This window comes from Metopolophium dirhodum, chromosome 3 (genome assembly GCF_019925205.1).
Source record: "Metopolophium dirhodum isolate CAU chromosome 3, ASM1992520v1, whole genome shotgun sequence".
Classification (NCBI taxonomy): Eukaryota; Metazoa; Arthropoda; class Insecta; order Hemiptera; family Aphididae; genus Metopolophium; species Metopolophium dirhodum.
In genome coordinates, this window is record NC_083562.1 from 18,894,577 (window position 1) to 18,922,491 (window position 27,915).

The following is a 27,915-nucleotide window of genomic DNA, read 5'->3' on the forward strand; positions in this document are numbered from 1 at the left end:
TTATCTCAAATTCAGGATGAAAAACCAATACTAATAACAATAATTTAGTATAAAATTTTAATTTTATTCTCGAATAAAAATGAAAAATAATATAAAATACAAGTAGGTACAATATTATATACAAATACAATAAATAATAATAAATAAAATAATTATATAATAATATAATAATAGACTATGAGGAACATGAGCCTTTGGCGTCAATAACATTAGTGTCTTTTATTTATTTTTCCCTTGAAGTAAATATTTGCGAAAAAAAATACAACTAAATCCAAAAGCGTGAAATTTAACAATAATAAAAAAAAAATTACACTGTTTAGCAATTAGCAAAATATGTAATCATTATATTTGTATATACGTAGAGCATTAGCTGGTATAATAAAGCTTATAAAAAGCATGGAGATGAAAAAAATGTATAATACATGAACACAAAACACATATAGAATAATATATATATAAACTTCACATTAAAAGTATTAAACATAATGACTAGTAAAATAAAATATAGAGAAATAAATAAAAATTATGAATGGAGTTATAAGCCATAAAGCCATAGGTAAATAATGCACCAGAAAGGTTTGATTAATTATTTCTATACATAAAAATGAAAATAATATTATGATAGGTTATATAGGATATTCATCCGAGAAATTGAAACTTGCAATATTTTCTGTAAAGGAACTAACACTTTTGAACACAAATAAATTTAATTTTGAGTAAAAGTTTATCACATTAAGTTTTTTTTTTTTTTATAAGTCATTTTGTTCAAAGAAATAAAACAATACTCTATGTACACCAAAATATTTACACACGAGAAATAACTAACTCCAAAATAAAAATGATAAATATAAGCACCATTGTGTATGTAAAAAATTGTATATAAAAAATGCGGGTGTCATGACAGCAGTCTTTCGTCCACCCCCCCCCCCCCCAAAAAAAAAAAAAAATAATAATAAAACATCCTTATACAGTATTTATCGGCTAACATTACCTGTTGCCGGTGATAGTTGGTTTGGTCGATACCGGAGGGTTTTTCAGTACATTTCCGTGGCTTTCAAATCTCTTCTGAATGTTGGCCACGCCTTTTGAAGGGTATCGACTACCGTCCGAAAGTTTTTTTTTCAGACCCACCGTAGCCAACTTGCTGGCCACACCGACAACCGGTTTCGGAAACAGTACGGTTGGTTTGTCGGCTGTAGGTTGCTTTTTGGCTTCTAGCACGTCCGGCGAAGGGTTTAACGAACGGTTTTCATCACAGTTCTTTACCAAGTCCGGCTGATCGTACGAGGCAGCCCGCGACTTGACGTCCACGGGGCGCATGTACCCAGAACTGGTGGTCGAACCGGCAGGCGATGACTTATAGTTTTCGTAAGTCTGTTGCTGCGGTGGCTGATCGACGGCTGGTTTACTCGTGTAAATGGACTCATGATTGCGTTCTTGTATCGCCGATACGATCTCGCCCAGCAATGAACTCTCCAACGACCTGGGCACTTTGTACGCGCAGGAATCGTCCTCGTCCACGTCCACCGCGGGGCGCTCGTCGATCACCGAATAGATGTTTTCCGAAAGCGGCTCTTCGCAACTGAAATTTTCGGGTAGGTCGCCATCGCGGCTGCAGTCGGTCACAAGTGATCGCGGTATCTGATAGTCGACTTGGACCTGGATCGGCTCCGAAGCCGGCGGTCGGGGCGGCGGTGGCGAAGTGGGCCTTGAACAGGAGACGACAGACGCTGCAGCCGTCGTTGTGGCGGCAACGCTGGTGGGCCGCTTGCACTTCATCGACCCGAAGTTCGGTACACGCTGCCTGTGATTGCCGTTGTTGGCGATGCGCAGACTTTGCGCCCTGAGCACGACAGCTTTGTGTTGGTCCGCCTCCAGTGGCAACGGTTCCGATGGTACGTTTATCTCCTTCTGGAGGATTGGGTGTGATATTTCCAGTTTTTTCAACTCTTCCTTGTCAAACTTGGAGTTGGCACGAGGAATCGTGTGTTTTTTTTCGTCGGTCTTTTGATTTTTCATAAATGACGTTATCCTGCGCAGTGTTGGGTACCCTCCCCCTCCGCTACCACCACTATTTTTGTTGTCTACCGCCATCAACGATGCAGGTCTGGCGGCGGTCGGTACGGGTGGCGCCGGTTTCGATGGTACCGACACCAACTTGTGCACGGTAGACGAAGTTGTCGCGTCCAACACTGGTTGACTTATCTGCAGCCTACCGCCTCTTTCGTTCAACACGGCAACTACAGCAGGTGCAGAAGGCGCCGGTCTGATTGGGGTCCGAGAGACAACTGGCTGTTCGTTGAGCACCAACGGTTTGATGCTAAATCCTTTGTAATTACCTACCAGATCTGCATGAAGTGTCGGTGGTTTTTGATTGTCTATCAATAATGTACTCGAAGGTGATACAGTACCATTAGGTTTGTTACCGACTTCTGAATCATTGCTGTTAAAAGAAAATTTGAAAATATTTAACACCGGCAAGTGAAAGACCAATAGCGAAAGTTCAGATCAATAAAATGTACATAAGATAATATTAATGTCTCATAAACCAAGTAATGTACATTATAATATTATATAATACAAAGTCATACACAAACAATAATATTAATCAGTTTGAAACATAACAAAAAGCAACACATAAAACAATACAAGTGCATTTAGTACTAGTAGTTAGGAAAAGCAAAATTCACTATAAAAATACACACCCACATCCAAGGCATGAGCATCCTAAGTGCATTATATGTTATGCAAGAATTAATTTGCTATTGTAACAATTTTAAATTAAATAAATTTAAACGTAAATATAATTTATAAAATTTAAATATTAATTATTTACAAAACATTTAACAGAAAGAAATAATAATTGTAATGAGAATACTAATAATAAACAATAATACATAATGTATTAATTTATTTATTTTAATGTACTGAATATTAAAAAATGCAACATTTTTGAAGTTTGAGATTTTTTTAATTTAGCTTAGATCTAATTTAAATTTAAATTTTATTATTGGTTTATTAGGATTGTCAGTTGAATTTATCAATTTTAAATGCAATTATATATTTTAATATTTTATAGGTATATATTTTGTACACAAAAATAAGAATTTAATTAGTAATTACATGTTGACACATAATGTTTAAATTTTAAAATATTCTTTTAATATGTCATATTGATATTATAATACATACTAAAATGTTATACCATGGTTTTGATCAAAATATATATATAAAAAAATAGTATTAAATATTAATAATATATTCAATTTAGAATTTGTATTTTAATTATTTAAATTAGAAAAAAAACATGTAAATGCATAAAAATTTTAACCCTACTCATTAATTATTATTGAAAATAAAGGTGGAGGATTACTAGACGTGTTAAATTACCCAATGGGGGGATCTCCGAGACTTAAGTGCTAATATAAATAATACGTTATAACAACTTTACAGTTGTCATAAACTATAATATTAATTATAATGGGGACGGGAGTGACCGAGCAGACTATGTCGTCGGTGCTAACGCACATCGTTGCTGGTTTGAATCCTGGCCACGGTTGGCATCGCTCTCTAAGCAGGCAACTGTTTAGAAAAGCAAGACTGCATCCCCCAACTGGACATGGCAGAAACTGGTGCCCAATTAGAAATTCTGCTAAATAGGCGTCCTAACTAGGCCTTAGGGGCTACTCTAAGACAGTGTCATACGCAAAAAAAAAAAAAAATAATTGTAATTTACTCTATAAAAGAAAATTATTTTGAATTTCCCCATACACCATCTTGCAAATAACTATTCACTTGAGGATTAGTTGTAGATATGAGATTTGTAATAGTAATATCACTTTTACTTAGACGAGACTTCACGACATCAATGTAATTTGGCGGTGCTACAGAACATGCATTGTTGATAAAAGCATTTTCTAAAATTGGCTCCGATGTATTATTATAAAAACTACTAGTCTTAGATGGTTTTGAGTAAATTTCATTGTTGTATTGCATAACTAAGGATGACACAGTGTTTATACTAGGCAGCGGTCTAGTTGTAGTAGTAGTGCAAGCAATACTATCACCATCACCATCACCATCATCAATGACCAAATGTTGCAAACGCTCGATAAATGGCAAACATTTAGATACATACGATAGCTTTTTGCGGTTAGCTTTATTCCAGTCAGATGGTGATCGATGATTCTTGGAACAATAGGCGAATAACAAAACAGCTAACAAGAGTGGAATGGCCCCAAATGTTAGAACATACATTCCAGTCATGAATCCTTTGAATGCTAAAATTAAAATACATATAAATATAATACATGAATACAATACAATTATAAACATCAAATAAGTACTGTTTGGACTGGATGCTGGTCCAGAATCTTCACTCCCGCCAGGACCAGGATGATCACAGTATGGTGAGGCATAACCAGTTTTACAGTGACAATTGCCTTTGCTGTTACACACTCCATTGCCATTGCAATCATTTTCACAAAAATTATTTTGTGCTCTGAAATCCTTCACTGCTACACATTTTTGTTTCACACACATCTTAAAATTTAAAACAATAAAAAAGTCTATACGATTAAAAATAATTGTCATAGTTCATATTATGATAATACAAACCTTATTTTCACCACAATATGCACCATCCGGTGTTAAACCAGGATCAACATCACTTAGACCCAAGTCCACAATAGCCGTTCTACAAGGTATCATTAATCCACGGTTGTTAATGAATGTATGCGATACAGTGGATACAGTCTCCATACCAAATTCTAAACGTTCATTCTTGTGCTTACATTGCAACATGCCACAGTTTACATTTCTAAATTGAAGAAATACATAAAATAAAAATAAAATATTATCTTAATAAATTATCAGTAAGTAAAATTAACCTACTCCTGGGTACATTTTACATAAGACTTGTTCAGGCGATTGTAACCACAGTTACCTTGTGGTGATCCCTTAAGATTCATTTGGTAACACTCATTCGCCGATGATTCTCCAGTAGGGCCCCATAATAAATGACATTGATCTGCATGCGTACGACAAGATCCATTAAAGCAAAATGCCTATAACAGAAATAAAATTATAAAGTACAATATTGATGAGCGTTTGTAAATAGGTTAGAATAGGTACTTCTAAATAATAAAAAGCATTTAAGCATTTTTATATTTTAGATTCTGAGCGGAACAGAATATATTGATTTTACAATGATGTGCGATTGTTTTTTTTTGTGTCTGTTTTGATTTTTTTTCAACAGTATATTGTTTAATGGGAAAGTGAATCTAGTTGGTGCATTTGAGAGGTTAAAATATAAAATTCCCAATGGTTTTTAAAAGCACCAGGAAAAACAACATACAAATTAAGGAAAAACGAGAATTTTTACGTAAAATCAATTTTGGTTTTTGGTATAATAATACAAATGACTGTAGACAATTTTCACTGGTTTTTTATATTAGCATTTTTTATGCATGACAACATTTTCAAAATATTTTGATTTGTTTTGAACTATATACAGAAATTTTCAGTTTACAATTTTTTTAGTTTTTTTTTCTATGAATGTCAATAAAATTTTATTTGTTGGGTAAAAACGATTGAAAATTTAATAGAAGGCTCTTAATATATTATTACAATGATATGAACTTTTCGGCTACCGAATTAATAATAACTAATAAGTAATAACAGTATAAATATAATATAAAATATTCATACTGATAAACTGTCATTGTATATCATTGAATTTAAATTTAATACCATCCATTATACAGTGATTAGTGACCCACTTGTAACCTACTGTTCAACAGAGCGACATCCACAATTTTTTATGTAATTAATATTTAATTTAATATGTTTTAATTTAAATAAATGTAATTTATTCATGCAAATAGGGAGAGGCTTGAGGGGCTTAGCCCTCCTCCAAAATCACTCAAAGCCTCCTCAAAAAATAATAATATAATATATTTTATAATTTATAAAAAATGTCTTAGGGCTTGAGCTTCCCCTAAACATTTTTCCTATTTGAGCCACTGCAAGGTATCTATATTGTTTTTAACAACATGATTATCTAAGATATTTTATAACATATAATTTTTAATAAGTACTTGACTTTAAGAAAAATGATTAGTTACCTTTAAAAATTAAAATACAGTACATTTTAAGCTAACCTGATTTTTTTCACAAGTGGTTCCATCAAATTTGAACACATTATCAGGGCAATACTCTGAATCTCCAGTACAGTACTCAGGTAAATCACATTCATGTGGAGCCGATCTACATTCCACACCGGCAAACTTAAAATGGCAAGTCTAAAAAATGTATTTATTTTTAAGTATAGCATATTGAATATATATTAAAAATAAAAATATAAATTAATAATATATATATTTTACATTTAAATCACAACATTGTCCTGTAGCACAAGTGGCGTTTTCATAAAACATACATGTTTCTGGATTGCAACAAGGATTGCTGCACATATCTTTTGTCCCACAATCACATTGTTCTCCATCTTCTACAAAACTATTACCACACTCTGGACTTTCAAATAATCTAGCAATAGAAACATAAAATCTGAGTAAATATATTTATGAGATATATGTTATTTAAAAGAAAATGTGGAAAATAAATTAACAATTATGTTTTGTAAACTTTACCTAACAGGTTTATTTCTCAAACAGTAGTCCATTCCATGCTCAAACGCTAGTGCTAAATATTCCATACTACAAGAACTCCAGTGGGTTGGACTCTTTGCTCTGAACAAAAATTTAAAATTAAATACACTTAGAAAAATATAAGTTTAACCATAATTTTACCCTGAAGAAGCCGCCATAATACATCGATCAGCAGGGCAATCACAGTCACTTTGATCATGTTCCATACCCAAGTTGTGACCTATTTCATGTGCTATAGTTGTCGCTACCAAACCTTGTACAAGACTATGGTCGCTGTTTACACCACCACTAAATTCATAAGTACATATAGGTCCTTTTAAGGCTTTACCAACAACACCATTCTCAAATTGGACTTTTCTGAAAGAAAAAAATCAAAATTAAAAAAACAAATTATATAATTTTAATGATTTTCAAAGAGTAATATGTACGTTAATAATTGAGCATTATCATTAGGATGATCTTTGACAAGATGTTCACGACGATAGGTTAAGAAATTAGTCAATGTAGTGTCACCATTTGACTCTAATGTAATTTCATTATATTCGGTCCACACAACCACTCCAACAAGCGTAATGAATATGTTTAGTGGTATATAAAGCTGAAAAAAAAAATAACAATAACATTACATACAACGATATAAATTATAATATTAAAAGACAGATATAACTTACTGAATTTATTATATTTGCTATAGCTTTAGTATGCTGATAGACTTTTGACAGTTCACCGTTAAAATACTTATACTCTTCTTGATCAACAACAAATACCAATTCGATAAATCTAGATTTGTCATTTTCATTGTATGGTCCCTTTAAAGACCTCGTGTTTCTTTTATTCTACAAAAGTTATATAGGTGCAATGATACATATTGTATTATACATAACTAATATCAATATGACAATATATCATAGTATGTTATAATTGCTAAAATAAATCTACTTACGCGTTTGATTTCATTAGTTGTAAATTCAGGTGCACTAGGAAATCCTGAAAATAAAACGTTATGCTTAAAATTCAAAAAATTATTTTACAATCACTTACCACAGGTATGATTAGTATTAAGATCTTCATGTTTGTACAAAATATGGTACTTATCACCTGATTCCCGTTCAACATTTTCAATATAATGGTATGAAATCCCATCAAAAAACATTCCTCTATAAAAATAATAGTCAGTAATTATTTAATCATTCTATTACTTCATAAGTAGTTATTATAATAACCTTATGCCATCACATGTAGAAATTGCTGCCCAGGAATTTGGAAAATCACGAATTTTACCATTATAATTGCAAAATTCAAGTTCCTATTAATTTAATTATAAATTAACTAAATTGTTATGATATAATAAAAATATAAATTTACGTTAGCTTTTGGTCTATTTATTACACGAGCTCCATCTTTCTGATGTTTTTCAAAATAATTTACTGGAATTAGTCCTCTGAAGATAGTAAAAAGTTACAAAATAAATTAGTTTTATATTATTATTATTGGTGATTAAATAATATTTTTAACTCACCTATTGAGGCTGAGATCAATAATATATTCTTGTCGTTTGTCGACAAATATTAAGGTAATACCATGGGCATGCTCCAGGCCATTCTAGTACAAAAAAATATAATAAAACAAAAATATAAAAATAACAATTTTCTTGAGCAAAATAAAAGTCAAAATTAAAATTGTAAACATCTTGTCAAACTATATCATGGATAACAATTGTTGTAGTTTTCACCTACCTATATAATCATAATGCAGAACAAAAACGAATTAATTACAGATTAACATTGAAGATATTAATCTATATTTAACCTCTAACACGTTACATGAGTTATATAATGACATAATATAACTTCCATTGAGTCAAAATGATTTGTATCATAAAGTTAAAGAATTGATATTTAGTATTAATTATTCAAACATATTAAACAATAGTGATTGATTGTTACAACCTCAATAATATGAGCTTTGAAAGAAAAAATCCAATTAGACTTTTAGTGTTTAAGCAAGGCTAATTTTTAAATTATTAAAAATGTCCGTGTTTTTTTAATTTTATGACCACATTTAGGGAAATATTTAGAATACTAAAATATATAAAATAACTATATGAATTGATTATATTCATTTAAAAATGGATACAACATTTTTAAAAAACCACTATTTATTAAAATATTATTTTACCTTTTTTTTTTTTATTGAACAAAAATGTATATATTTACAATTTGTATTTATATGTTAAACAATATGTAAATTTGGTAAGATTTTTTGATTGACAGAAGGGGGAAGTCACATAGTATACAGTATGTCCCAGAAGTCCCGTATCACCCTTAGTAACTCGGAAAATCAATTGAATAGCATAATATTCGATTTTTTTTTCAAAAACTCAAAAATTATAAAAAATTTATCGGCAAATAAATTTTTCAAATTTCCAGATAGCCAATTTGTTGATCGTATTTCTTAAAACAGTTCAAAAAAAATATTAAAATTTAATGAAAATTGCCCAAGTTAGAGCTAATTATTATTTTGAATTTTTAAGAATAATAGTTTTATTACCTATGCATACGGCATTAGCAAAATACGATTCACATGCTTTAATCAGAAATTGGAACGCTCATATTTTATAAATTTAAAATAATAATTAGTTCTAACTTGGGCAATTTTCATTATATTTTAATATTTTTTTAATTTTTTTTTGAACTGTTAAAAAATACGATGAACAAAATTTTTTTGATAATTTTTGAATTTTTGAAAAAAAAATCGAATATTATGCTTTTCAATCAGAATTTCCATACTTATTACTGTGAAAAAACTGCATTTAAATATATTGATTTTCCGCGGAGATACTAAGGAAGATACGGGACTTCTGGGACATACTGTATACACACCGAGTATTATTTTACCTAAGTATATTTAATTGCACTATGTTATTGTCGATTGAGAATGAATTAGACAGTTTTATACAAGTTTTATATGATGTTTAGAAAGAAATATTACACTTTCAAAAGAGAACGTTGTTCGTCTATAATGACGCGCACGGGCGGACAACTATTTTCTGTAGCTGATGAATTAGTGACAATGTATTCAGACTTCAGAGGCGTCCTTGGTGTGCATGTACGAAGATTGGAAGATCTTATACAGTTAGACGATGCAATAACAAAGAAGATTCATCAAGCCTCAAGGTAAGCTATACGGTACTACAGTAGGAATTATACGGTTTACTGATAACTAGGACTTGGTTCGTATTTCAACTGGTCGATCATACTATATATGATATGTCTATACCTATCGTCAGCTAAGTACAAAATATGTTTCATGCAAGTGTGATTAAAATTACGACTTCTTAAAGAGTTATTTACAATTTTTAGAGAATGTTTTACAATTTTAAGATCACTAGTTTTTTACGGGATCATGCATTATATTGTAATTTAAATAAAAACTTAACATACAATTTAAAGAAAATAAAAACTTAAACACAGATCTTAATAAAACCTGTCAATTCAGTAGAAATCAAAAAACATAAATTTCAATTCTACCAACTCAATTATTATCTTATATCATATTTTTTCTGGATTCGCTAAAAATTTTTCGGAAATTATAATTATATAAAACAAAATTAATGGATGACATTTCTATAACTTGTATTATATTTATTTAATACCTAATTCATACATTTTTTAAATTGTGGTTTTTACGAGAATATTTTACAGCATATTTGGTGCATACCGACTATAGCATGTTATACGATATTTTGTGTTACATAAAATCCATATTATTTTGCATTTGAATTTTAAATTACTATTTTATTTAATACTTAGTTTTTAAGGTACATAATAATTTATATTACTTGAATTGTCAAGTTATTTAAAATGTAAGTTGTATCCATTTTGTAATTAAAGAACAAATAAATTGCTAATGCTAGTTTGTGTTTATGAAAATTAACGGCATATGTTCAACTGTATGAAGGCAGTACCTAAGTATTTAATGTTTATTCATTGTGCCTTTAAAGTTTAAATAAGGAGATTAACAAACCAGTTAAAAAGATGATAATTGTACCCAGGATGTACTGGAAATGAGATGTTCACATTTTTTTAATGTAAAACTGGTGAAATATTATAATTGTCATGTATTCATGCATATAGACATATAGTATATCCTTACATTCAATTAAGAAAACATGGAGTTTAGTATGGGTTACCGACAAACTTATACTTAATATTTTAATCAATATTTGATGTTGATTCAACAATAAGGGTCGTGTTCATAGTCGATGCTTAAGAATAAGTATTGCTTAAACTAATTTTGATAATTTAAAAAATAAAAAAATGTTGATAACAACTTAAGTAATAGGTCTCGACCAACCTTAATTTAAGAAATACTTTTTTATTTTCTTAAGACAAAGTCTCGTTTGTGAATCTCATTTGAGTCATAACTCATAATTATAGCTTAAGCAATAGTAATACTTATTCTTAAGCATCGACTATGAATACGGGCATAAGTTTTTTACTTATCATTTATTGTAATTGATAAAATAAAATATTATAACTCAACAATTTATGGGTCTCATTTAAGAGTTTCTTAGGAGAAACAAAAAGGTTAGGTAAGAGTGTAAGACGCAATATTGCAAAACACCGGAAACCCTACCTTAAAATCATACAGATAGATAGGTAACTAATAATGTTTAGATAATATAATAATTGGCGTCCCCCCGAACTCTAATCGTAGATGCAACATAATAAATTAAGAGGCTGTGTTATCACCTGCAAATATTTTGATTTATCATATCCGTATAGGTACGAGATAAATATTTGTAACGATATTATTGAATATTAGTATCCAAGGTGGTAATAAGGCCCGTCCTTACAGATGCCTGTTATAACTTATAATTAAGCTACCTATCGCACTAAAGTCACATAAGCAATCTAATGGTAAAATTGGATTGATTTTTTTAATTTATTTTTAGTGTTGTAATCTCCAGACTCCAACGACCATTCGTCGCCGCAAATCGGCATTGAGGACCAAAATTCACAGATAAGTCATCACGTAAAAGGAGTAACTAATTAATTATACTCGGTATATTTTGAGCCTGTATTTTAAAATTAATAAGTATACCTACCTAATCTAACAGAAACAGGTAAACTATGGTTTACTACAATTGGTTCGAAATTTTCCTTTTAATATGATATATTATTATTAGTATTTATAGTATTATTATTTTTTAGGTATATGTACCTACATCATATATAATATATGTATATGTAGATACAAGGTTGTAGATATTGTAATTAATAAGTAAATATTTTTGTTTTGCTGATCAACCTGCGTACAGGCCAAGAAAAGTTTGCAGGTGCAACATAATACTATTAAATTATGAATCATCTGCTGCACCAATGCATAATCCTCCGGATGTAATCAAAACATCAAAATATCAAATACTATACGTAACAGATATAGTTAAGATTATGGAAGCATTTTTCCTTCACTAATAAATAATAACACATTTGTTTCAAAATATTAATATAACATGAGACAGAACTAATAACTAATAAGTAATAAAAAAGATATACAAAATAATAATAATATTATCAATACTAAAAACTTCAGCATCTTAACACAATTGATGTCATTTTTGGTAAATATTTTTCAGATGAGTGTTTATTTTTTTACTGATACTTGATTTCTTAACAAATGATCGTGCAATTCAGAAAAATAGTCATGTTTCACAACTATAGCATGGTTCAAACGTCCATTCAACTCTTCTTATCAGTCAATAAATTGTTCATAATTGATAATATACGTTTCACGTTCCAGGAATACATAATAGAAATATGTTAATAATTTTTAAATTTGTAAAATCGCCTTCTATGCAAATGATGTGAAAAAATATTTTGATACAATTTATTTTCGTAATTTAATTTTTCATAAGGTTCCCCCTAGCAAATGTCCCTGATTAATATAATTACGTTACGATACCACTTTTTTTAATCATAGTTTAAAAAAAACCTTTATACTTTATAGGTACTTATATGATTCAATGTTTTATCCATGCGACGAAGAAGAAAATATCAAGTAGCATGCTACGTTTGGATACATTTTTATTTTACAAAACTTCTAATGAACGGAATGTTCAGAATACCTGATATTTAGGCGTCCTTAGAGTATTCGTCGGGATAATTAGACAACTTTTGAAATTTGAGACTTTCCCATATGATGAAGGGACATTTGTGTATAATATTATTTGTAGCTCATTTTTTATAAATATTTCTCCTACACTTACCAGTCTTCTATCAAACATTGTCTACCTGGATAAATATTAAATAGGTAGTTTAATACTGGACAGACTTTTAATAATTGTATAATGTTCAGTCAAATATATATATATGTATGTTATCAGGCAATATACAATAATAATTATCACGGATTTAAAATGTGCATTCACTTCAACCAGTCATTATTGTACTGTTGGAATTATCAGTTATAACATAATCCATGTGATTGACCTATTCATTATGATTTATGATATTTAAAATATCGGAAACCCAGTAACATAAATGTCACGTTTAAAATAATTTGAATAATATATTATTTTAACATGTCTTACCTTGTTTAAATAACTTTGAAATAATGGTATTGATAAATTTGTTATTGATTACAGTTATTAAAAATTACCCGAAACAATAAGGAGTATTAATATTAGTATTATTATTCTCATAGAATTTAAAATAAACTAATATAATAAAATAATAACTAACCGGATTTATTTTGGTTGATTGAATCTCTCTTTTATGCCTTGCATTAAATAATTTCGGTTCAATAAATGCATAGTTATTGAATTGATTATCAATTTGGTCAGTTAGTCCACCTGAAAATTACAAAGTTTACAAAATTACAAAATTACAGTTATATAAATTATAAACCTATAGTAGGTAATAGAAATTTCCTATTTTTTACATTTTAGTTTTAAAAATAACAGATATAAAAACTATAACCTAACATTGAATCTAAATTATGGCATCAAACTATAACCATTGTTAAAATGACCAACACCAATAGAATACAACCATTTCAAAATATTGAACTAAGACAAATTACTAACGTTCTTCTCTTAGGTATTATATTCTATTATTATTCTATTTATTCAAATAGACTCTCATTCCAGTTATGGCCACTGCGTAAGGCAAGTAAGGGAGTTAAGGTAAGTTAAAGAGGTGAGGCTGAGTCACCTCTTTAATAAAAGGGAAGGATGAAAAATATTATAGTATTTAAATATATATTTTTAATATTTTTCACATTTGAACAATTATATTTACATTAATTTTAAATCGTCTATGATTATTATTTATATATTATTTTTATATAATTTTAGTATTTTTAACTAATAAATTAATTCATATAATGTACGATTTATTTGAAATCTGGGACCGTCTTGAAAAGAGCAAGCAATATTAACTTTGACATCTGATATGTTTTGTCATTTAGTTTTGATTCACGACAAATAGATGAAAAACTTAAGTGTTTCAAATATAATTCATTGATTCTGCCCACTTTTGCCCCCTTCCACTGGTCACTACCTACAATACCTACATGGACCGATGATATGTAAGAATTATTCTCATTTCATTTTCCGTTGACACTCTAAATAATTTCAATTTTACGTCGTACGGTTCGTTCAAAAATGTACATTTAATTATATTCGATATAATTGATATACCTAGCACATTACAAAGTTACATTTTTAAGTAAAAATCTTTGAATGAAATTTAACAAGCCCAGAATTTAGTGTAAATGCACTAAAAGCACTAAACTGCACTAAGAATTTAAAAAAATTCAAGGGGATTCCACACTACCATTTTATGGGAAAAAAAATAGACCTATATACGCGTTCCAAGTTCCAATTACTTACTTGAGTTTTACTCCGATAAAAATTTTGAAAACATATTTAAATTTATAATAAAGTTTAGATTTTGAATTCTTAGAGTCAAATTTTAAAACTGTATTGTTTATCCATTGGAATTTCTAAAAGTTCAAGATTTTTTCTAAATTACAAGCGAGAGTTTAAAGTTTTTCTTAAGAATAATAAATTCAAAATGTGGCTAGAAGGATCCAAAGTTGACTAATTTACTGAATTTTTCTGTGAAATTGTTTCGATTTTAGGCTTTTATGACGCATGTATGGGAGAGCGTAACGCAAAACCCACTGGCAGCTGTCAAAGGATTCAAAATAAACTTAATAATAAATTCAAATAGGTTTTTGTTTTCGTATTATTTACAGGCTCTAGTTACACATGTGGTCACAATAAATATATACAATGTAAAAAGTGCCAATCCAACCTGATTACCCTGCCGTTATGTGGGAGATGCGCCCTAACGGACTGACACAGGTCGTCGCCCGGCGTATATTCTACTTTGAGACAAAATATACTCTTGGAAAAATGTAATGGAGAATGGAATCAAAAATTGCTGAAAATTGCATTGCTTTGCATTCCCCAATACACATTATATATAAGCTTTAGTTTAAATTCTAGGAGTGACATTTTTTTCAATCTTATATTTTAATTAATTATATCATATATAACAAGGTTTGAATCATCAATAGCGCTGAGTCATAGAATAGTTTAAATTATTCTCAACAAAATATTATTAGGTTATTTAAAAAAAAATTAGAGCTACTCCGTTGACCACGCCAGTTATGAAATTTGATATAAGGTCATCGCGATAAAAAAAAAATATAATAGCCAAAGGAGTTCAATAAACATTTACGTAAAAATGATCTTGCAGATTATTTCGAAATTCAATGAAATCAAATGAATTAAAAAAAGGGGAACAAATAAAAAATGCCACTTAAATCTATAATAAAAGTGAAAAAACATAAAATTAAATAAACCATTATCTAACATAAAAACGAAAGCAATTTTCTTATGAGTTCACATCATTAAACACAACTTAGGCCAGGGCTATTCACGGCGTATTCCGCAGCGTTTTCCGTCGAATTAAAAATGCATTGGTTTATATCGGAGCAGCTATTCACGACGGACGTTATACGCCGCGTTTTTCGTCGCAATAAGAAACATATAATATGTGTAATAGTATATTATATTATTATGTATAAATTATAAATTTATAATATTTAGATTTATCATCCTCTAAAATTGCATTATGATAATATGTAAATGTAATAATAGGTATGTTTAAAATGAAAATAATTTGAAATAAAATAAAAATTTAAAAATAAAATTATTTTCTTTGATAAATTATTTAAATTATTGGACAATTTCTATAATTTTTAAATTTTTTCATTAAAAACATTTCTTTCTGAGACGAAATAATTACAACTCGAAAATTGAACGAATGTGATTTTTGATGAACGATGTATATCTTAAATATAAAATATATAAGCTGTATAATCTCCAAAATAATAATAATAACAATACATTTTTATTACAAAATCTATATGATAGATAAGACGTCTACATTGTTGACCCTCGCTGAGCCACATAAAGTCAATAAATATATCAATATATGTAAAAACCTAAAAAATCCACTCTTTAGGTATTAACTTATAAATTCAAATAAAATAATCAAAACGGTTTTCATAGGTGGGTGGTTTTCATTATGATGGGAAAGTCGTAACGTCGAACAACCACAATTAAAATCACATACAATTATAGAAACAATATTCTTCAAAGTTCCGATTTTCACTTTAGACCTAAAAATATATAGTGACGCTCTTTTTTAGTAGATAAAAGTGTATTTTCAAGAATAACTAATTTCATTTTATAACAATTAACTATAAATATTTTTTAAAATTCAATGCTGATTCTTTATAGTTTTTAATAATTCGCTTTAATTATTAATAACCAATTAATAATTATGGTGAAAATTGCATATTATCAGTTAAATTTAAATAAGAATTTTAGATAACTGCATATTCAACAATACAATTTTAGTTTCTAAGCAAAGTGAGGAATGTATTACGCATACAATAATGTCTGAGATCAGGAAACTATTTTAGATAGTACTTAGAAGAGGTAGTTTCTTGTATCCTTGGTATTTTCCAAATGCATACGAGAAAATACTACCAATTACCGACGAAACATTCTGAAGAAATGTAAACAACCGTTTTTATATATTATAAACCACTCAGTTGTATTAGGTAGTATTCTTTAAAATAATTGTGTTATACAATATAATATGCTTAGGTGAGCTAAGTGAAGCGAGTGCCAAAGAATAAAAATAAAATATCTGTATCCTGTCTGGATATTAAACATTCTAATTAAATTCATGAAAATTGTTTTTCTTTTTGATTAGGTACAGAAAATATCAAAAAAAAATTTTCCAAAAAAATGTATGTTACTGTTAGTATGAACTCTTCAATTTAGCGACTCGTATGTCGTCTCCGTCTTACAAACGTACATGTCAATGTATCAACATAATATAACAAATTTGTATTCAGTAGAACCAATTTTGGCATCTCGTAGGGTTTAATTTTAAAGAGTTATAAGAAGGTACTTATAACAAAGCAAAATATAAGAAATGCTCATAACTCATTTTCCTCACCTTTAAATCCGATAATAGGTCAATTTACTCCAATATTAAAGGTAACAACGCAAAATTTGTTCTACTACCTACTATATATTTTACCATGTTGTACGTGTTAGACGAAGACATATGGTTAGGCGGATGTGGCGGTTTTTCAATCATAAATATTCTACGAGCTATATATTATAAAATCTTCCATCCAACAGTGATTCCGGTAAATATTTCAAACGTCAATTATATATTGAATAGAAAAACTTTATTTTATTAACAATAGATATGATATATTATATAGAGACGTACTATTTCACCAATTATGATATTAATTTAAGAGCATACGGATCATATTGAAAAAAACTATAAGTATTTCTTATAGAAACATAAACATAACCCAGCTGAAATAAAGATTTTATTCAAGGTTCAATAAAATATCAAGTAGGTAGGTTGTCGGTACATTTGTAGTTTTTAAATCAATCAATTGTTTTGTAATTTACTATAACAATAAATAATATAATATTGTGAATATATGATATGGTGTTTAATTAAAAATACGTTTCTGAATAATGATTGAAATTAGGATCTTTTAAGATGACATCTGACCCAATTTGTTGATTCCATCTTTTAAGTAAGTGCGTAACATATCAAATTTACGTTTAGCAGTTCAAGTTTAGTTTCATTAATTTTAGTGAATTAATCTATTACATCAAACCTAAAGGTAACAACATTGTCTGTGGTTTGTTCAAAGCTTTTCGATATTTTAATTTAGAAATAAGTTATAGGTAAGTGTAATAAATATTAAAATTTAAAAATGATCATAACTCGCTTTAAAATTAAAATATCGAAAAAAACTCTAACAAACCACGAACGATATTATCTTTAGGTTTGATAGTAAGTCACAATTCAGTCTAATATTAAAAACGACGAAGATAAACGTAAACTCTTGGAAGTAAATTTTTTAGGCACTTATAGGACGAGATAACTAATGTAAGAGTGGCGTGACGTCCTCGTAACATTTAGATTTATGTTTTATAAAATAAAAATTGTATAGGAACATAATCATAAATATATCTTTGTTTAAGCAAGTTTATTTTTTACGAATATTTCCATAAAAAGTCTTCCCAATAATAATAAAAATACTTAATAAAATGGTTCATTAATTTTAAATGTACCTATATAGTGTATAGTGTATTGTGTATACCTATTATACATAATTTAAAAGTAAAATGTAGTAAAAACCTATCAATTACAATAGGTAGTTACTCGAGTAATAATCTACCCATTGTACATTTTTTATTAGTTGCATATCTTGCATACCTCGTTTCCACTCAATAATTACTAATTATATTTAAATGCTTTGCAGAAATAAAGTTGAACTAATTAATTGATATATTTAAACATGTACCTATACAACATTAATCTATATATTGGACTACCTATTATTCTTAATAATTTTACTTTCCTTCAAATTACAATTATCACTTGTTCATAATCGTTGGTGTTCGATACAAATAAAAGTAAATGTTTATCAAGTATAGCTAGGTATAGCAGTTTTAATTAACAGAAATGATGATGACATGTTAGCCCCCACAATGATCGAATATTCCAATGACACAGCGAAGCATACGAGTCTAAATTAAATAAATTGCATATGGCGTAGGTATAAATATAGTACTTAGTTAGTATTCGAATGATATATTCAATACATACATCCTGCACAGGACGGAACAATGAAATTACCAATTGAATGAAATGCATACATTAAGGATTACTTTTTTTTACATTAAAATAGAAAAATGTATATTCTGTATTCATATACAATGAATAAATGCGAAATACAATAGTAGAAGTCCCGAGAGAAGGTATGAGCATTTACATCAACAGTTCGGACTTAAAAAACACATAATCTATAAGTTATAAATAAAAATTCTATAGTTAGCCAATAAAGACTTATTTTATAATTACAAATAGAATTAATTTATTTCAAAAAAATCTTGTAATTGAGAGCTTGACTTGGACTAAACAGCGTGCCAAAAATAATAAATATGTATTTTTTATTGACTAAATTAAAAAAATTAATAACTAAAATTCCACTTTGTTGGATGTAAACCAGACACCTTAAATTGATTTTATATTATTGTAGCCTTGTAGGTAAATCACAAATGGTAGATCCTAACAAATTATTACATTTTTCTTTATCTAAACTTGAATGGTACCTACTTATAAATATAAAAATAATAAAGTGTTCTGAAGAATGAAAATCATCATTGATATTATTCATTATTATGACTCATATGACTCAAGACCGGGTAATTACGTGATTCGGTTTCCGGTTTTGTCTTTGAATAGCTAGTACCTAGTATTGTTATTTTTTTTAATACTATCACTATACTCTAAAAATATTGTGTACATATTATTAAATGCATATTTATTCCATTTGGCCGAAAAAACGACAGGTAAATTTTTCTTTTATAGATACAAAAATTTGCTTAAGTTACAATACTAGATCGTAAATTGTTTACTGGATCTTATTATTATTTAGCAATGAAGACCATTTAGAATAACTTGTAAAAACGTTTCATAAACAAGCCATATAAATTATTGCTACAAGAGTTACTATAAATAAATGTTGCCTTACACTGAACTGTAAACATTGTGTTTAAGGGTCTTCGGTCTAGGTACTCTCAAAATTAATCACGTATTTAATATTTCTTGGTCTTATTTTTCTCGGCACTAGAATTAGCAAGATATTTGTGATAAAACACAATGTTGCCAAAACAAAAATTGTATAAAGAACTTTTTTGGAGGATGAAAATAAACAATAAAAATATTTTTTAAACAAGGTCTGTTAGTATACTTTTTTTAAACATTTGTGTAGTTTGTTGTGATAAATGTTGTTGTTATCTATATAGAAACACTCAACTACAAGAGTATAATTGCGTATTATTTATAAACTTATCATATAGGTAATATTATAGGTATAGGTATAATTACACAATTTTTTTCGAAAAGTTGTAACGTTTTTGGAAGTTTTTTATTTTTATTATTTTAAGTCATTACATAACAATTTATTTTAAAAACAAATATATTCCTTACTACTTTTTGAAACATTATGTCGTTTCTTTAAACTTATTGTTTGAATGAGACATACATTTTAAAATTCATTTACCAAAGTATAATATTTTTTTGATAATTTCAATAGGTACATAAAAATACAATTTTGAGCAGTAATTAGTTGTAAGTATTTAAAGTTTAGATGAGTGGAAAAGTGGACAAACGTTTTGCGGGGTGACTATTCCATTCTACTCCGCTCATTTATACAAGAGGTATTACAAATTTTAGTCTGTTTGGTATATTTGTCATCTAATTGCCGACCAAAACCTGCAGTCTTGCACTCTTCCTATTTTTTAGTTTTTATTCCTTGGTCAACACTTCTCTAGAGTCTAGAGAGTAGAGGGTATCACACGATCACTTATATTAGTACGACATAATATAGTTAATATAACGATACAAAAATGTTAAGGGCTTTAAAAATAAGAATTTCATGTAGATCTATATATATTAAAGTTAAACATAAAGGTATACCTACAATATATATAATTAATAGTTCAACAATATTTTGATTAATTTACAAAAAAAAATACATGATACATAACGATTATGTGCCGCGACCAAAAATACAACATTAGAAAATAATAACGAAATAAAAACTTTGAATTAAAAAAAAGAATGAAAAATACCCATGTGTTGGACTAGTACCTAACTTAAGCGGTGAGAAACACTGTAGTAGAAACAGTTTTTAAGATTTTTTTTTCTATTTCCGGGAATGTAAAAAAAAATTAAATTGTTGTTCACACAATTTTAATCATATACTCTATTATTTTATGCATATAAACGAAACACGTGCGTCGTGCAGTACTTACTCATACTGAAGTTCACCGCAAGCATTAGATACTATACAGTATACAGAACATAATAGATACGATAGTATGGAAATTTAAATAATCTAATACGAATGATGATATTATGCAGATTGCAGGGATGTCAGATCTTGGAATAATAATTGTAAGGCACATTTTAATTTATTTTGAACTTGTGGATGTATTCAATACATTGTATTGGGAACTAAAGTAAAAAAAAACTCTGTCAATGTTTAGTTTATATTTTATTACTTTTCTGGTAAGGTAATTTATTTTTATTCCCTAAATACATGAAATAGTAAACTACATTATAAATACCTAATTATAACGATAATTCCACAAATTATTCTATAAAAAATTATCCCTATTAATATACAAATCTATCATATTTCCTTAAAATATTGGCATTAGATTTTTCACTCAATACCAGGAATCAATTAGGATGTTATCTAAAATACAAGTGGTTACAACTTATAGGGCTGCCATAAATGTCACTAATTTGAAAACGTATTCACACATTCAGACCTTAACTAAGAATCAAAAATAGTTAACTACTTAACGTTCACTGTTAAAACATAAGTCATAATGCTACAGCACAGTGTCATAACTCATAGTTCAGCTTACACAAACTATAATTTTTAGATTAAAGAAATTATGTGTTGAGTATGCGCTATAATTTTAAACTATACTTATAATATTATTATGTTAGATATATAGGTAGGTGTACCGTGTACATATTATTTTTTTTTTAATATCATATTATATCCGATGTTATGCGGGATGTCTATTATAGATGTGGTTTTCGTATTATCAAGCTCGTATTACATTGCAACCCTTTATAAGTGTGAATTTTCTTTTCTTTGAAAATAGATCGTCACGGACGCAAATATTATAATCCTTTATAACACGACAACACGTGCAGAGAACGATTAGGAATTTAATGCTCAAAGGAAATGTAATTAATTTATCTTTATTTGTTATTGTAATGAATAAAAATATGTATTTAAAATATAATAATAAACGATAAAAAAATAATAAACACGGCGGATATGAATTGATTAACAGGCCACAGTTATGCCATTAAATATATAAGCGTATACATAATAATATAATATATTATGTCAAACTAGTAAAAATATAATAGTAAGATCGAAACGAATTCAAACTTTCTTTTCAAATACATAAAACATTTAAACGTAACCTATAATTTAGATTTTTGTAAATAACAATTTCTTCTCAAATGATTTTTGGTATGTTGTAATTCTAGAAAATGATAATTGTAAGACCTTGAAACATTGCCATTATTACTTAAATTACAATTTTTTATTCGCAGTTAAATTTTAGAATTTAATGATTTCGTGATTTTTCAGTATTTTGTTAAAATTTGAACTGTGACTAAGGATTTTTAATTTTTTTCATCTGCCTTTAAAACAATAACCTAGGAGCCTTTTATTAAATTTTCAAGCTTTTTTATTCAAAAGAATAAAATTTAATTGATATTTATAAAAAAAAAAAACTAAAAAAATTGAAAACTGACAATGTCCGTAAACAGCTCAAAAAGAGTCAAAATATTTTCAAAATATAATGGTGTATAGAAAATGCTAATATAAACATTCAGTCAAAATGTCATGTCCCTACGATCATTTGTTTTAGAGTTACACCAAAAACCAAAATCGATTTTCTCGAAAACAGATTTTGCGTAAAAACTCCCGTTTTTCCTTAATTTTTCTTTTGTTTTTCACGTCGCTTTTGAAAACTACTGGGAAATTTTTACTTTTGACCCCCAAAGTACCAACAAGATTCACTTTCCTATCAGAAAAGTTACTGTTGAAGAAAATCCAAGCACTTTTACTGTCCTGTGATGAGACACAAAAAAAAAAAAAAAAATACACATCATTGTAAAATCAATACATTCATCGCTTCGCTCAGAATCTAAAATGAAGGCAAAACGTGAATTTTACGCAAAACTAATTTTGTTTTTTTGTTATAACCTAAAAATAAATAACAGAAGAGACTTGACATTTTACAGAATATTTATATATAAGAATTTAATAGACAATATTATGAAATAAATTTCAAAATATTTTGGTTCATTAATTTGTAAATTATTTTATGGCTTAAAATTTATACGTAAAGCTTGAAAATTAATACTAGTCCCTTATCAGTTTTTAATACAAGAATTAAAAAAAAAGTTTAGCCTAAATCCACTTACATTTTTATTTTTTAAGAGTGACATAATATATCTTAGAGTAAAATTACTCATTGCAAAAATTATAGACATTAATATTTTTGAGGGTATGACAATAACATATCGATTTATCTAAATATTATCTCAAAACAATTTAATATCCATTTAAATTTACGAAAACATTTTGTTAAGTCGAATAGATATAAAGTCAAATATTTAATACTAAAATATAAAACCGATATGTTGAACCCTAGTTTCTACTCTAAGATTACTCAAAAGTTTTTTCTGTTTTGCGTGTGGGTCTGAGAGAGAAAACAAATATTGCACTAACATTAGTGGAGGTCTAACGGCAGTGGGGAAATAGATGGGGTATAGGTACAGAAATAGTATTTTTGAAACATAAGTTATCCCAGTTACCGAGACAGAAATCAACTCATGCAGCAAGCAGAAACATCTTGATCTTGAAATGGCTGTAACTACAAAGCTAAACACAAGAGAAAGGAGAAATGATTCTTACGGAAAGCAACAGCTTATAAGAGCATTTCTAGATCACATAGTTTTAAGATATGTCACTGTAAGCACAGTGTACAACTTATAGATGTGCTTTTGGTTTATCTACTGGATTATGTAAATCTAAGTTTCAGAACTCATTGTAGTTAACTATGTAACAACAAATGCTTAAAAACTGAACAGTGAACAACCGACACATAAAAAAAATACCAAGGTAATACACAATGACATTATGATTTATCTAGTTAACCTAAATAATATTATACTATAAATAATGGTATTAGATGTTTAATTGTATTACCATTGTCTTCTTTTATTAGAAATTGCCATCAATGACTTTTGTCATTTTTTCTAGTAGGTAACATTATAGGTATATATAGTATTTAAATATAGAGGGAAAATATCACAGTTTTATAGAGTTTGAGTATAATAGAAAATTTTGTTTTAAACACAGAGGTGGTAGGTTATATGTATCAATCATTAAGGTGTAATAAAATATTATAAGTACCTAATAGCTATTAAAATATGTTGATTTTTTTACATACATTTATACAAGGGCGAACTGAGGCATCTATTGGGCCCGGGAAATCTATATTTTGACCAACCCTTGCTATTTCGTCATTACAAAATGTAAAAACTTAAATATGGTACCAATGTTTTAACAAATCAGGGTTGCATCCTCTATTCCTCTACTCATCTTCAATTTATTCAGGAAACAACTTAAGATTTAATGTGTTTAGTAATTAATTATCCTAACTCCCAAGCACAGAGTATAATGTATTTTTTTATTATGTGTTACCTACTCTATAATTGAGTCATAACGGATGAAAAATATAGGTCAATCTTTTAACTGTTCTAACTTGATTTTTCTAAGAGTTTCCTTTTTCTTTTTCTCTAATTTTCTCAGTGCCACCCTTTCTTTTAGTTTCCATTTTAAACAACCAATAGTGAAGTAAATATTACAAAATCACAAACAACACACTACAATAAAATAAATTCACTTTTATTAGTTAAAAACGTTATATTGGCTGTACGAAACTGTACTTATAGTTATCAGCCTATTAACCCATGAATAATATTATATTTTAATATTATGTACAATTTATTAATATTATATTTTTGATTGTGTAAATACAATATATTAGATTATATATTAGGTACCTAATATTATAATAATTACTCGCTGGCTAGACATGGATATATTAATCGATTGGTATAATAAACGCCAGATTAAGTAAATTATAACTTATAAGTAGAGTGTGGATTTAAATGCAATAAAAAACAAGAAAAATGCCTTAAAAAATATGATTTAAAACCAATTAATATTAATAGCTTAATAAAATTCTCAGTAAAATTAAAAGCCATTTTAAATGAATATAAAATAAAATTTAGATAGGTAGGTATATTATTTATGTTTTGTTTTTCATTATAGCACTGGTTAATCAGATGATATTTAATATTTTAAAATGAAAAACTTTTACTGTTATTAGCAATTGTTGTTTTGTATGTTTTTTTTTTTAGTCAAGTTTTAAAAAAATGCTAAATAAAAATATATTTATAATTTATATTTATACCCGATTTTATTGTAAATATATAATAATAACAAATTATTTTTGAGCAGCTGCCTACCGGGAAAGTTTCCGGTACCCTGCCGGCCCAGTCCACCCATGCATTTATATCTACTCATCACTTATTATTTTTAAAAACTATCAATCTATTATCTGTAGGGATTGAACTGTATAACTAATATGTGTAAATACGTTTTAACTTTATTAGGTAGTCATCATAGTCATCAAAACATAAAACAATTACCTAGGTATTATAAACACAAATTATATTATAAAAAGGTATAAAGTCAAATATAAAAATAAATACAGTACAACATATGTTACTTTACGTGTACGATATACCTATTAATGGGAAAAAAGTGAGATGAGAAAAATGATGTATGTGCAAAATAATTTTGCATCCCCCTCTCTTGGGATTCCTCAAGGACTACACCTAGATTATGTAGGGAGCATCGATTGAAAACACAAATGTCTGTTATGTATATAATATAATATGCTAGGTTCAAAGAAGACAATTATAGCCTCAATTTTATCATATGACATATAGGACATGGTTAACATCATTTTATTACAATAATTAGCAAAAAAAATAAATATTTATATGCATACAAGTAGACAACAATAATTATACAATATGGTGTATAAATAATAATATATAGATAGGTTAGGTCTCACCATTTATCAAGTACCTACATTTCAATCTAAAATATTCCCGAAAATTATTTAAAAGCCACCACCTGCTTGGGGGCTGGTAAAAAAAAATTGCTGCCAGTTGATTATTAAGTACTACAATACATTGTAATGCATTATCTAATACCTAGTTAATAGAAACCTCTATATAAACTAATGAGTTTCTTTTCTAAGATTGTACTTATAAAACTTTTTTTTTAGTTAGGTACCCTCACAGATAAAGAATGGTGTCATTTTTACCCATTATTAAAATAAAGTAGGCTTTAACCTTCAACTTACTGCCTAAATGCTGTCCCCAAATGTAAAGCTGTATACTCGGCTATATAAATGTAAATTAAGTAAATATATAAAAAATAGATAGGTACCTAATAGATAATAATAAGTTTAATTTAATGTTATAACCTTACAAATCTATAAATATTATAAGTGTTGTACACAGACTAGACTTTTAGGGAGGCTTAAAAGTCTCCTAGGAGGCTTAACATCTCCATGTATTCCTCCCCCCTCCCATCCTAATAATTGCCTATCACCTAATGTGATCTTCATAGCAATAATAATTCAGGGATGAATGCTATTAGAAAAAAAATATAATCTAAAATTTTAGAAACCTATTATAATATAAAAATGTATACTCGATTAAATTGTCTCAGAATACCACAGTTGGAAGTTTGAATAAAAAAAGTAAAAGACTCAGGTTTACCAGTTAAAAACAGCAAATATTATTAGAACATAGATATTATGCATAAAACTATTGTTTAAACGGAGTCAACAATAAAAAAAAATCACTAAGATGAATATAGTCTATAGCACACATGTATTTAGCTTTCAATGGCAATATGCCAATAATACCTACTAATGGCAGTAATTTCTGAACTTAAATAACACATTAGTAAATTATATCTTCAACATTTTAATTCAAAAAAAAAAATATTATACACTGACTAACCATAAAAAATTATCCCCCTTTGAATAAAATGATAAATTTAACTATGCACTCAATTCAGTAGACTGTACATCTTGTTAAATACATCTACATGATATATCTTTACCATCAGATTTAAGATAATATGCTAAAAATAACATAATAACAAGTACCTACATTATAATATTTTATGTAATCAGAAAATCTTATGATATATTTGTTAAATGTAAAATGATTCATTCAATTAATAATATGGTCTAATTTAAAATAGTAATAACAAACACTATTTAATGGGATTATTTGGGCACCTAAATCAAGTTTGATTATGACTTACAATATCATAAAATCGAAATAAAAAGAAAAATTAATTACAACTCAATAAATTACCTACCATTTAGTATACCTATTATACCTAGATCTTATAAGATATCTCATGATGGATACAATTAATATATGTTTTAAAGTACTCACAGCAAACACATTGAATATGGGCTAATGTTAAGAATATGATAACTAGCACTTTGACAATAAGCAGTATACAATGATGATCTTTCGTGGTGAGCATATCGCCGATGAACATTCATCAAGCTCAGTACGTTGTTAAATTTTACACCAGTGTAGTAAAAAATGATGAGTTTGGATATGTTGATACTATCAACATAAAACGGTGTAATACTTAACAGTTAACACAGTAGTCGAACAATAACCGTTGAAAATGAAAATGTTGATATTAATAAATATTAAACTGTTAAAATATTATAATAGAATTCTATTATGTTTTCACGTGCGACGTGCCGAACCCTACACATGAGCGGACGGAACAGATGAGCGAGCGATAATTAACTAAACGTTATTAAAAAAAAAAAAAAACTATCACGATTTTATTTTTTACCATTTCCACTTCCTTTTGAGTTCTGATTCTG

At 28.0% G+C, this 27,915-nt stretch overlaps 1 protein-coding gene across 1 annotated transcript; it reads right to left on the reverse strand.

The window, feature by feature from the left end:
* Positions 1-43: 43 nt before the first annotated feature.
* LOC132940833 (disintegrin and metalloproteinase domain-containing protein 9) lies at positions 44-27,914 on the reverse strand. The gene is made up of 18 exons (XM_061008618.1): positions 27,464-27,914; positions 13,415-13,524; positions 8,188-8,270; positions 8,034-8,109; positions 7,892-7,974; positions 7,710-7,825; positions 7,612-7,655; positions 7,340-7,504; positions 7,097-7,266; positions 6,810-7,025; positions 6,651-6,749; positions 6,387-6,546; positions 6,162-6,302; positions 4,894-5,066; positions 4,618-4,819; positions 4,347-4,542; positions 4,139-4,280; positions 44-2,443 (listed from the first exon to the last, which is right to left on the reverse strand). Exons 1-18 carry the CDS (start codon positions 27,570-27,572, stop codon positions 988-990), a joined length of 3,741 nt encoding a protein of 1,246 aa, XP_060864601.1. The 5' UTR covers positions 27,573-27,914; the 3' UTR covers positions 44-987.
* Between the last annotated feature and the right edge of the window lies 1 nt (position 27,915).

Excerpts from the sequence above, each read along its gene's own strand:
- LOC132940833 (XM_061008618.1), bottom strand. The coding sequence starts at position 27,572 with ATGTTCATCGGCGATATGCTCACCACGAAAGATCATCATTGTATACTG. Across the intron at positions 7,026-7,096 it reads GATAATGCTCAATTATTAAC|AAAAGTCCAATTTGAGAATG; the intron begins GTACATATTACT and ends TTTTTCTTTCAG. Across the intron at positions 5,067-6,161 it reads CCACTTGTGAAAAAAATCAG|GCATTTTGCTTTAATGGATC; the intron begins GTTAGCTTAAAA and ends TTTCTGTTATAG.